The 13733-nt window shown below is 39.4% G+C and overlaps 1 protein-coding gene across 5 annotated transcripts in view; it reads left to right on the top strand.

Annotated features, from left to right (window-relative positions):
• The window catches only part of LOC110985045 (arf-GAP with SH3 domain, ANK repeat and PH domain-containing protein 1-like), a 47653-nt gene that overhangs the window by 9523 nt on the left and 24397 nt on the right, over positions 1 to 13733 (top strand). For all 5 annotated transcript variants that reach the window (XM_087148891.1, XM_022245757.2, XM_022245756.2 and 2 more), the window contains exons 3-6: positions 4466 to 4614; positions 5315 to 5439; positions 10054 to 10129; positions 12557 to 12610. In XM_087148891.1, coding sequence (XP_087005017.1) covers positions 4466 to 4614; positions 5315 to 5439; positions 10054 to 10129; positions 12557 to 12610 — 404 coding nt within the window. The remainder of the gene's footprint in view (positions 1 to 4465; positions 4615 to 5314; positions 5440 to 10053; positions 10130 to 12556; positions 12611 to 13733) is intronic.

Raw genomic sequence — 13733 nt, 5'->3', positions numbered from 1 at the left:
CGGTAGGAAGCATACATGTACATATTCTGTACCGGTAACTGGGGGGGGTCATTGAGAAGAGCATTATAGTGCCTACTGGATACATAGTGGGAAATTCAGTCTGTGTGAAAAACTCCCTTATCTCCAAATCTTGTTGAAACACCATGACAAGCACTCTCCATAGTAACACATCTACACTTGTACACATGAAGGCACAGAAGCTTACACACCTCATGCTGTACATACCATACATGTAGAGTCTGTGATCACCTTGTCTGTTGACAATGCCAACAGACTTTGCTTTGCCTGGTTAGGTACTCACTGTCCACACTTCCTGTGTGCTTTTCCTGAACTGATATCCTTAGTAGTCACATGGGCGCTGGTAGGATTTCCTAGAGTAAAGGTTGTAATCAGTCCTGATAATCAGCCTGCGTAGGTTTTCAGTGAAACTGCATTTTGATTTGAATTCATGTGGTTTTTGTCTTTGCATGATACTCTTCATTCGACCTGTACTTGACTTTACAAATAAACTTTACTTTAAATTCTGTACTTTCATGTACATGTACATGGGTGATTCTACAAATTAGGGGTCCAACTTGAGGACATTTTGGTGTCCTGTCACACGTGAAGCCATTCAACTTTCTTCATGTAAAATTGTAACCACATTATCAAACATTGTGCAGATTGAACTGTATATTGTACAGGTCATAAACAATGTAATCCTGTTTGATCTACAGAATGTGAACAGTACTAATATCAGTTCCATCCAGAAAAGCTGAATGGTTTCACCCGTAACAGAACACCACAATGTCCCCAAGTTGGACCTCTAATTTATAGAATCACCCACGTGTATGTACATGTATGTTGATGAAGTACCGGTACCTCTACTTTGTGCTTGCTTATTAATGCAACCATTATGCAAATTTTATGCAAATCCAATTATATGCAACTCAAGTGGTTGAAATTAGGCCCAGAAAGTGGTGTGGCATGTTGTAACTATACATACATGTAGCAGGATCCATTTCATTCTGCCACCACCAGCTCTTGACAGAACAAAGTCACAAGAAAACAAACCCTTGTGAATATTTGAAATGTCATAAGCCCAAATTATGAGCAAAAACACTTGACTAGGCATTGCATCTGTAATTTTCTAAATATATGCACATGTACATGTACAGCCTATGGGAATATTGTGTTCATTTCATACCAAATAAAGTTGCAAAAGATTATGGCTTGATGGCAGACTGGAATAGAACTGCTGGAATTGGATTTCCAAAAACCCCACCTAATGATTCAGAATTAATGAAAGATTCATGCATTTTTTTACAATTGTTTCAAAGTGTATAAGATAAATTGTGCTGGTTGAGTCACATCACTGGATACTGTGTACTAGACCTTCGTGTACATGTACCTGTATGTATGTACATGTGTACTGCACAGTAATAGTGTACAGCATATTAATTATGCAAGGCACTTTGCATCCATGCATACCACTCTGAGTAATTATCAGTGTGCATGCAGACCAATGTGACAAGCAGGCTCAAGCACTAATTGAATTTTCATTATCTTGGGGACAAAAATCAATTGCTGCATGAGAGAGGTTTAAATTTGTTGCCTGCTTCTTACTTGCTGTTAGGCCCACCTCACACGTGAATTTACAGCGTACAAGCACTCACATAACGTGTGCAATGACAGTCCACAAATTGGAGTAGCATTCTTAAGGCTTCATACACATGTACAAAAATACATTCTTCCTACATCCCACATTTCTTTGATTTATTGACTTTTTTTCAGATGCAGTAAATTGTGCTTGTTACATGTACCGTTCATGCAATGGTGCACCAGTGTTAATTCATAATTGTTTTGTACAATACGTGTGCATGTTTAGCACCAACATAAATTTCATTTTGTATAAAGCTTCCAAAATTATTTGCTCTGATGTTTTTCATTCCAAATGACAAACACAAAAGAACTCTCGTTCATGCCTTACATGTACAAATGTACAATACATGTAACTCTACACGTATATCCACATGCCAGGTTTACCAGATCCATTCAGAGTAGAACATTGCACAAAGACATTTTGTGATTAGAGGAGCCAGGAACTACTGAGGAACTCTATGGGGCTTTGCCCAGGGACCTGATTCAGCCAGTCTGTCCAAATATGGTGACCCTGTGCACCCCCATAATATCTAATAATGTGTATGGTACACCTAATGTACAGCATATGTGCATGTTGTTCATTCACAGTACTTGAAGGAGCAGGTGAGGACCATCCTTCATTAACTATAAATTGCATTCTTTTGGTCATGAATCTGACAGTAAAAATTTTGATCTATGTCTCATGATGTGCATTTGGACACTTTTTGTGGCCGGTGGAAAATTGGTACCCCCATGGTTCCTGAGAGGCATCATATCAGCAGTGCAATTACATGTAGAAATGTGTAAGCTCCGTAAAAGGGCACATTACTTTGTCAAAGCAAACTGAAGGTTAGTCCAAATAAATCAGAGTTTCAATTCAAAAGATAAAATCTCAAGTCAGTTTCATTGAGTAAAAAAAAAACCTGGCCCAAAGAAGAATCAAAAGTAAACGAAGATTTCAACAAGTTCTGTTGTGTTAATATTCTCGAAGCAATAGTGTGAAATGTAATGTAAACGTTTGTTTACACTGGGTGCTGTGATAGCTCAGGTATATGTATGTTTATGTGTGCCACAATGTACATGTAGCACATGTGATTGGTAAAGTTTTTGAAAGCATGATTTATAAGTCAAGAACCAAGTGCTGCAATACTTTGTACATGTTCAATGTAAACTGGAGTGTTTTACTGAAAATTTGCCCGAATTTATTGATGTTGACGTTGATTTCAAGAATGGAAATGACAGCAACACTGAAAGTGAAACTCTCTCCTCAGCTATCAGTTTGCTCAGGGGTTGTGACACTAGGGATGTTAAGTCAATAGGAGCCAGGGGATATCTTCCAGACTGGATGCTTGGACATAATTTATCCACTTTCTTCCTTGAAGGCATCCGCCTTGGCTTGGGAATAGAAATATTACATGTACATTCCGGTATCTCTATAGGCTCAGATTTCTTTGTAGTGTGTAAAGTACACTGTACACTGCGGTATATGCTGCACATGTACAAATTTTGTAGCCTGTTTAGTATTTCTGATGTGGCCTCTTAAATATTTCTGGGCTAGTTCCATGATATTTCGTGAATAGGCAGTTAATATTTTATTTAACATTTCTGGAATAGCACAGTTAATTATCTGTGGGATACTGCAGTCCTCTTATATTTCTGGCTGCATGTTTTGTCACAGGACGGAACTGTACTACTGCTGGTAGAATTGCTTATTTACAACAAACCGGTACCAGGCCTCCTTTGTTCAAGCTATACTGATACTTTTAAATTGTGCGTACATGTACATGTAAGGCTTTTACGTGTAGTTTTGGTATGACGCTTAGCACTTAATATGTACTGTATAAATATGGAGACTGCTTTTTCATTTTATAAAGCATGTTGTTTACTGTGTAGCTATCACAACCACTTCTGAAGCAACCTCTTCACATAGTGTACTGGAAGGCCCCTAGCACACTGCTCATGTACATGTTTGGTCACACTCACAGCATACATACATTGTACATCTGTACACTCTAGAGTACAGATGTGCAGGCAGTCCAGAACAAATTTATGTGTTTATTTGAGGATGTAATTTATATGCCTAGTAGTTCTGTGTTGTTGAAAGTGAAAGGTGTCCAATGTATGTACATGCACACGGTGTACGGTACATGTACATGGACAATTCGTTATCAAATTGACGTATACAGGTACATGTACATTGTACATGTACATGTATACATGCTGTATACTATACATAAAGTACATACATGTACATGTACATATGCACAAATAAAAGAAAATATCATGTGTCAGGCATGCTACCTGTACATTAGTTTTCCTATTTGACTAGGATTTCTTCCTTTTTTCTCATTTCATGAAATTAAAGTTTCCTTTCCCATTTTTCCATCGTATAGTCATGATACATTACATGTACATGTACATGTTCCTACAGAACTCATACTTTTCATTTGGGGTCAAGTATCATGCCTTATGTGTACATGTACAGGTTACATACGGTACAATGTACATTGTACGTGTACTTGTATGTATACATGTACATGTATGTACAGTACATGTACATGTTTACATGTATGTACAAATGTACATGTATACTGGTGTACAACTTATATCTAGGCCTGCTAGGGGTCAGACATCAATTTGTGTGTGGGTCTGTCAAAGTTTATCCCAGAAAATGGAGGTGCAGTTTTTAGAAAGTTAGACAGGCACATTTACATTGATTTTTGTGCATACCCCGGTAGTGATGTGGCGTAGGTTTCATTGAAAAATTCCACCTAATCAGCATAATACATGTATTACATATTGTGCAGAATAAGTTGAATTCATGAACATATTATTCTTATTCCAGCATATGTTGGCAACCTCCTCTCATTTGCTGAAAACCTGGAGAAGCTGGGCTCCACCACTCTGTCCAAGGAAAAGGAACCAGACCTAGGGGCAGCTTTCTTGAAGTTCTCAGTCATTACCAAAGAACTGGCTGCTCTTCTGAAGCATCTGGTGAGACAAAGAGTAACATGGAATGATGAACCTTTTTTATGCTACCTGGTGTAGGTTTGTCACAATCTTACTTTTTGCCAACTGGATGGTTGGTAAACTGTAGCTACCGGTAGCTATCAATATATATATATAAAAGAATGTTTTAAAAGAAAAATCTCACTCTGCTTCAGGTATAAAATAGGCCTTTTTACTAGGAACCATCCTCAATCCTCCAAAGTCCTCTGATTTTCGACATGAACAAATTGTGTTCGGCCTCAATCCTCTGAAATCCGCTATAATTTCTTGTAAATGTAACTTGAAGGTGCGCCTACTTCCTAAATCCTTCAAAATCCTCTGGCAATTCCTGACATTATGTTGAGGCAGTGCAAATGGCATTTTTGAGCTGTGCGGTTGATTCAAAAGAAATATTGGGCTGAAGTTTTGCTCAACTAAGAAAAAACAACACAAGGTCTAACCCACAACCTTCACTCATGGCATCCTTCACCATCAGCCATGCACTTTTGCCATTCACCCTCAATCCTCCAAAATCTTTCAAAACTGCCTGAAGGATTTTTGGAGGATTGAGGAGGCTAATTAGACAACACAATGTCCAGCCTATTCATTATCTTGCCTAGAGAGTTTTGTGAAAAATATAGGCCTATGTGACATAATTGGTGAACTACATGTATGTTTGGATGTGTGCTGTTGTTTGGGTTGGCAGGTTCAGAACATCAACAATATTGTGATGTTCCCTCTGGACTCCTTGTTGAAGGGAGACCTCAAGGGCCAGAAAGGAGACATGAAGAAACCATTTGAAAAAGCCTGGAAGGACTATGAATCTAAATAGTAAGTGGAGTTTGATGTGTTTTGTAGGATTTGGGAAGGTCCAGTCTTCTGGGTTATCCAGACTTCAAAGACACTACATGTACTCCTTTTTTGCCTATCTCTGCAGCCTTGGGAGTCTTGGTTTTGCACACTTCCACTGCTTTAATCATTTAATGGTGGACCAAAAAAGTTCTTGTCAAATCTAGCAGTTTTAGAGGGGTTAGTTTTCCAACGTTACAATGGGAGAAGTGTCTTAACACTAGGCCTCAACGTTAATTTTTTAACTAGTTGTCCATTGGGCAAGTAGCACTGAAAATTTACTTGCCCAAACCCTGGTTTAGTTTCTCATTGCTTCCCAGGACATTAAGTTCCTTCTTTGCCACAATACGACATGAAGATACATCACTCTCAACTATTGCGTCCGTCTACGCAGGGAGTGCAGTATTCTGACACATCATTCATACAAGTTTGGGCAATGGCTGTTTCTTAACCACTGGAAGATTTGGCTGCTGTCACACACACACAAGTACCAGGCAAAATTCTCTGATATTTAAGTCACAGCCACACATAAAACAGTCTTCGAGCTTCTGGCCGTCAAAGCTCTGCTGTGCCGCGTGGGCAATAACCAATGAGGGTTGGTACCCAGACACAAGGGTATCTTACAGTTTATTTGTGTATGCAATTTCCCTTGTGTGGAAAGGTGCCCTGCTAAATGTACAGCATGCTTATTGCATGCAAATGTTTACATATACATGTGCATAACCATGCAAAGAATCATTGTACACCACATAGCTGTTTACTTTTTACCACTTTTTATAAGCTTTGTGAAGAGGAAAACAACAGATCGAAGGTAAATTGGCTGACTGCTATTCTTGGTCACGAAAAACAGACACTTTTATTTCAAGAAAAAAGTACCAGTCCATCTGGCAATTTGTCCTTCATTTTTACTTGCCCCGAAAGAAGAAATTGCTTGTCCCAGGCAATCAGACAATCGTTAATCTCGAGGCCTGCTGAACAGAAAAAGATTGCATGATCTATTGTGAACTGAAATTCAGACATCATAATCAAACTCGCTAACATTTTATGGGCGGAATGTGGCAGAGAAATACTGGTGCATGGGTAGACTTCACATGTGCTATCACTCAAAGGAATAAAAATGTTTACAGTGTCCTCTTAAGTGGGTCATTTACCATTCCTATAATGACATGTTTATGAAAGTCAACAAAGTGGATCACAATTGAACTTTGATTTGTGGGACTTTGTTTTGATAAACAATGTGTTAAGAGTCTATACTAACAATGCCAGCAAAGTTGTTGAACCGTGAACAGAAAGGATGACAAATATGAAGGTTTGGAAATGGCTCCATACTGAGTGGAGATTGCTAGAACAAAAAAATCTGTGGGGAAGAACTTTAGAACCATCTGGTTTTCCCCCTGAAGAGTAATTAACATTCAGCTCATGACCAAACTTTTGAATAAGTCAAAACACCTATAGAAAATAATTCCACCTGTACAAGGTGCATATTAATTCTTTTCTAACTAAACACCTTTTTTTATTTTGGCTGTCATGATGGAAATGTTTGCTGGTATAAATCAGCCCTTTGTCCCAAGCTTTGACAAATGAATACCTTGGCAATATTTAAGTTTGGCATTAATTTAAACATTCTAACATACTAATGGATCCTGCAAGTGAAATTATCCCTAAAATACATAAATTACAACTGCAACAAGACACAGCTTCAAACCAAAAGATTTTGGATTTTGAGTCTGTCTGTTAAAGTTATCATGTGAATGTAATATCTAATAGTAATAATACCTGGTATGTACAAAGATCTGTCCTTGCCCTGGCCAACAATAAATCAAGTCAGAGTTTTTTTACATGTACACGGACTCCCCCCCCCAACAAAAGCTGAACAGGTCGGGGAATCACCAGCTGCCTGTGTTCTCATACCCTGTGGCTGGCAGAATTGATTCAATCTCAACCATGTGTGTCACACAGCAATGGTTTGTGTATGAGCACTGCGTTGATAGTAAATCCTCTCATTGTCACATGTTGTCATAAGAAGCAAATCAGTTTGAACAGGTTTTTTCAATTTGTATATATGTAGGCAGAATATACGTGTATACATGTTCACGTTCATAACACAATGTTTTTTTACCGTTACATATCCATGTACATTGCACCTGTTATCATGAGATACAGTGTGCGTTGATATTATAGCTAATGAGTAATTTACATGTTCAATATATTGAGGTGTTTTTAATCTCCAGAAGCTATTGGACTTATAGGTTTCACCTGAAAGATACGTTTTCAAATGAACCAATGTGCATTCAGGCCAGTTGATGTTTTTAACTGCCACTACAGTTTATGCAAAATCCTGGTCTGGTTTGGTTTAAATTTAACCAGGAACTGTTTACGAAAACAGAACACTTTCCCCTTGTCTTGCTTAATCAGCCAAACGGAACAACAGAACAAGGTAAAAATTGTACATGTGCCAGGTGCTCACAAACCACACATTCCATTCCAACCAAGCAATGGAAAGATGATAATTTCCCTGAGCCTGTTTTTTTCCCAGAATCTGCCGTAGTTTGCCAGTAGTGTTTGTATAATGAGACTCGCAGTCGACCATCGCACTGTGCCAGATGGTGAAGCTGTTTGGTACATGTAGTAGAGGCAAGAGGCTCAGTTGCACTGATCTGCTTTGTCAAAGGGGTGGGAAGTCTTGCTGTCAGTGTATTAACGATTAATGTGAGCAGTGTTAATGCGTAGTCTTTGTGTCAGTCTTGTATTCATAAATCATTGTAATGCATCCATATTTGTATTAGGACTGAGGCACTGAATATGTTGGGGAGAAGAGCACTTGGTGTGTAATGCAATGTGGTAGTACATGTTCATTCTTGTATAGGTGGCAAATCACAGTTCAGATCTGGTTTTTAGAAATACAAAAATGAATTATTGTTTTCTCGGGTAATATCCATTAATAGTAATTCCCATTCTCAACAAACTACATGTACATTGGTTACCCATCCCCATTCTCAATGGTTACCCATCCCCATTCTCAACAAACTACATTGGTTACCCATCCCCATTCTCAATGGTTACCCATCCCCATTCTCAACAAACTACATTGGTTACCCATCCCCATTCTCAATGGTTACCCATCCCCATTCTCAACAAACTACATTGGTTACCCATCCCCATTCTCAATGGTTACCCATCCCCATTCTCAACAAACTACATTGGTTACCCATCCCCATTCTCAATGGTTACCCATCCCCATTCTCAACAAACTACATTGGTTACCCATCCCCATTCTCAATGGTTACCCATCCCCATTCTCAACAAACTACATTGGTTACCCATCCCCATTCTCAATGGTTACCCATCCCCATTCTCAACAAACTACATTGGTTACCCATCCCCATTCTCAACAAACTACATTGGTTACCCATCCCCATTCTCAACAAACTACATTGGTTACCCATCCCCATTCTCAATGGTTACCCATCCCCATTCTCAACAAAATACATTGGTTACCCATCCCCATTCTCAACAAACTACATTGGTTACCCATCCCCATTCTCAACAAACTACATTGGTTACCCATCAAATGCAGAATTCAGTTCAAGATCCTCCTTCTCACATTCAAGACACTCCACGGCTCTAGTCCCCTTTATCTTGCAAACATGCTGCAACTCCACTCTGTCAGGCCGGGTCTGAGGTCAACAAGTAATACCCTAGTTGTTCCCCGACTCGGCTGGCCAGTGCCGGAGACAGGGCTTTTTCTACAATTGCACCACGCTTATGGAACTCACTCCAAGATCATCTAAGACAAGAACATGACATACAAGCAATTTCAGCATCATCTCAAAACATTCTTCTTCTCACAAGCTTTTTCACTATGAATGCACAATTAAGTTTTTCATTTTTCCACCTAGACCGGCGCCTCTGAATGCTTTGCAGATATAGTGCGCCTTATAAATGCTTTATTATTATTATTATTATTAATACTGAGATACAGTAGTGTAGAGATCACAAGTTTTAAATGTAGCTAGAAGTGGTTAATAATATACACATACATCTAAACCGGTTTCATGTACAAGTACATGTACATGTGTACATGTATGTATAATATACAGAGGAGCACGCTGTGCTTGCGGAGTTGTTACATGTGTACATGTATGCATAATATACAGAGGAGCATGTTGTGCTTGCGGAGTTGTTATTTGAGCTTCATTTGTGAACCACTGGGAAAGCTATTAGATTTCTACAACGTGATTTTCAGGCTTGTCAACCTTGAAAATTGATTGAAATTGTACTTTGTTGTGAAACTCCCCTGTTCTGTGACTCTTTCAGTATGTACATTTAGTCTGTTTGTTGAATCAAGTGCACAGGTGCATGTATACTTGTTCCATATCCCTACTTTGACCCAAACTGTGCCTAATCTAACAAAGTAATTGGATTTGTTTGATCTTGATGGGTTTAGGACTGTACATACCAGCCTTGAGTGCATTTTACATGCCCAAGTTTGAAGTACACAAGAATGAATCACTGTGCGGGATTTTGTAGGATTAAGAAAATTTTGTACAAACTTTCCTACAGTATTTGAGTCTGGAGGCATTTTTCTCTTTGCAGCACCAAAATTGAAAGGGAGAAGAAGCAGTTGGCCAAAGAAGCAGGGCTCATCAGAACGACAATATCAGGCCCTGAGGTGAGTCAGACACGGTGACAGATGGGGTAATACATGTACCAGTACAGAGTACAATAACAAGTGGAGACATTGGTAATTGTCAAGATGAGCAAACAACTCCCCTTTCTGCACATTGACTCAGATTTTCCTCCATGTAATACATACATCTTGCATATCCTGCACTGTCAGTGAGGAAAGGAGATCGGACACTAAAATAAAAAAGAAAACCTCCGAGAGATCCTGCAAAGCTCCTGTTTGTTGATTTTTGGATAGTGAGCACTTAGGAGTGTAGCGCCACATTTTTAGACTCTGCACTTTTCTGATTTGATGGAAACTTCATAGGGCTTGTCTGAAGCATTGCATGCTCCATTACGCCAAGATCTCAATTTGTTTGCATTGTTTGGAGCTGAGCACATGTACTCCTACATGACATCAGTTTTGTAAATATGCATTGTCAGTCCAACAATAGTCTTCAAGGTTTCATCTCAAGGATCAGTTACACAGTACATGTATGTGTTAAGCAAAAACCAGTCACTTGTTTTAATGACATGATGTTTTTGGCTTCTAACCCAGGTTTGCTAAGCAAGTATTCATGTATGAATTGTTTTCAGTGGTCCTGTCATGTTACTGACGTTTGGTCAACCATGAATGGCACACCTTGTCCATTTTTCAGACCTTGGCTGTGTGATCAGCCGTGACTTTTGACTCCAGAATCATTTGTAGGGCTTTATTGTGGACTGCCATTTTTTTTTCAATCATATGGTTTAATGTTAGTGGGAAAGCTGACCCAGAATTTCCAGAGTGAGGGACCTACAGTAGTTGGAACACGAAGCCACAGATTGATAGCAAGCCCAGATTTGAGAAACACATTCGGGTTGTGACATGATGACTGGGTCATCAGGTCTGGTTTAAGGGTCATGGGTATTGGTGAACAGCAGCAAGGTTAAACTGTGTCAACTGATATAATGATTCCAACAAGAAGTGCTCTCAGACTAACATCAGTGTACATTTAGACTCAGAGCTAGATTGCGTATTTGGGAGGGGGGATAAAAAAATCCATTTATATTCAATGGATTTAGAACCTCTTGTTCAAGGTTGATTTTTTAAGGGGTTATCATAGACTTTGAGAATTCTCGAGTCATTTTGTGACAAGGATTCTTCTGGTGTTGAACAGTCATAGAGAGCTACATGTATATGGCCAATTTTTTTATTCTACCTCACTTGATTACACGCAACCTCTGATATAAAACTTAACCGCAGGTGACCTAACATTTATCACCTTTCCTAAACTGCTTTCCTGCACCAACTCCATACCACACTCGTCAAAACAGTCACCCATTTTGTCTTTAGCAAGCATCCTTGAACTAACTTGTGGTTTCCAAACCTTCTGTAAATTCCCACAGTCATTCCCCTAAAGAACCACATCCCAATTGCCTGTTGTAAACCTGCCAATTTGTCAGTGCTGACTGAGGCAGTTACAGGGTTGTGATCTAAGCCATATGCCCTTTTTAGGACACCATTCTCATGTGTAGCAACAGTAAGTAATGCACTCTTGAGAGCATTTCAAGTATTGCTCAAGGGTGCAATGTAGTGTACATGTTCATGTGGTCATGTTGATGTTCTTGTACATAATGAGAAAGTTTCAACGCTACTGAAATGGACATAATTCGTCATTCACAGTTCTTTGACACAGATTTAAAGGAGAGTGTTTTCAGTCACAAATGGAAGAAAAAAGTTGACATAAATTGTTATTTTTTGTACATGTGCTGTACATGTACATATATGCCACTGCATTTAAACACATCTTCATGCCTTGATGTATCTCAAGAAATTATGTACATTTTTTTTTAAATTTCCTGAAACCCATGCCAAGGGGAGAATCCGTCTTCCTGTAGCAGGAAGGAAGAGACAAATTGGACCTACAGAAGAAGGTTGCATGTACATCTAACTTGACCTGGGTTTAGAAATTTGAAGGGGTTTGTCAGATGTAATAAGAGATTGGTTGGAAGTGTATCAAGATGTAGCCAGACATATAAATGACAGCAAAATGTCCCAGCAATGGAATTTATGGGACACTTTTTGAAGTTCTGAAAGACAAAGATTAATCTTAATTCCCCAGAGTGATTTACTAGGAACCATACCCATTCACACAAATTTCAACACCATATGGTAAACTGTGCACAAAAACTGTTGGACTCTGTTTATTTTGGGTATGCCTGAACCCATGTTAAAGCACATTTGTAAGCAGTTAGGGGTACAGTACCCAATGCCACAAATTCACACACTTTACTGGTGTACATTTCTGTGTGGTTAGGGAAGGTTAGGGTTGAGGAAAGTTTCTGTTGAAGGTACATGTACAGTTTCCTCCACAATCCAACATCACTGACCCTTTTTCCCTTATTTGATGACCAAAATTGCTGAACTGATCATTGATATTATACCTTGCAGGTTGCAGAAGAAATGGAGAAAGAAAGAAGAATGTTTCAGCTTCACATGTGCGAGGTAAGTGGAGGAAATCTTCTTTTTCCAAAGATACACTTTGTGTCGGGGAGTTTTTTTATTTCAAATGTTTGACTTTGCCCTTACATCAATGTGTGCAAGGAAGCTTGTGAATTTTTCTGCCAGCTCTCACCAACCCCCTAGCATACAGTGTCTTTACATGTTCATTGGTGTAAGGGCAAAGCCTGATCTTAAAAATTGAAATGTTTGTCATTCAGGAAATAAGTGTAGGCATCTCCATTTGACAAAAGGACAGGCAGAGTACGCATTTGTAGTAAATTTTAAGATGCCTGCTTTTTACAGGCACGTGGGAAATACCAAACAGAAATTCAGTTTATGCCCAAATCATTCTAGTGTGTCCCAGCTTGTCTGCTTATGAATTCCCATTTGACCTGACCTTCTTGGATTGTGACGTGACCTGACCCCACCCCACCCCATCCAACTTAATCCCTTCTAACCTACATATACATACCCCCCTCACTAGACCCACTCAACCTGACTCGACCCCACATAAAGCAAGCTGAGCAAAGCCAAACCAGTCCAACACAGCTTGACTTAACCCAGAGCAACCCCACATGACTCTGCATAACCATAACCACTTGCTGCTGGGAGGAACTCCTTTTCGAGCATCATGGGTTTATGCGCAGAGCCGGGCTGCCCGAAATGGGACAAAAGAGCTGGTCTGTGTAACAAAAGACTGTACTCAGAACAAAGGACCTGCTGCTGGGAATTGCCATCATTTTTCGGCTTCCAATTTTTTAAGGTAATCCGTCACTGTTTTTAAACAGTATACCACTGATTTGGGCATAGCGCGCCCGCGAATTAGCATTGCAGACAAAAGTGCTCCAGGGCCCCATGGATGAGTGACATTCACCGCTGCATGCTAATCCAGCTGGGTTTGAAAAGACGCCACTTACATTCACTGGAGACAAAGGAAATTACGCAACACCTCAAGAATTCTGGGCTCTCTTTACAGGGCAACAGGCCTGGCTGAAATACTAAGGGGTCGATGAAGATTGCCTGTCTGCTTAGAGTAGCCACCAAACAGTCATTCGTGTGGGTGTAAACGTCCATTAAATGAAATGAATTTTTGAAGATTCTTGAAAACTGAAAATCTTGAAAATGA

The sequence above is a fragment of the Acanthaster planci genome, linkage group LG02, assembly GCF_054643075.1.
Source record: "Acanthaster planci isolate LZ-2023a linkage group LG02, COTS_SCS, whole genome shotgun sequence".
NCBI lineage: Eukaryota > Metazoa > Echinodermata > Asteroidea > Valvatida > Acanthasteridae > Acanthaster > Acanthaster planci.
The sequence above is the reverse complement of the archived record's forward strand: the minus strand, read 5'-3'. Positions and strand labels throughout refer to the sequence as shown.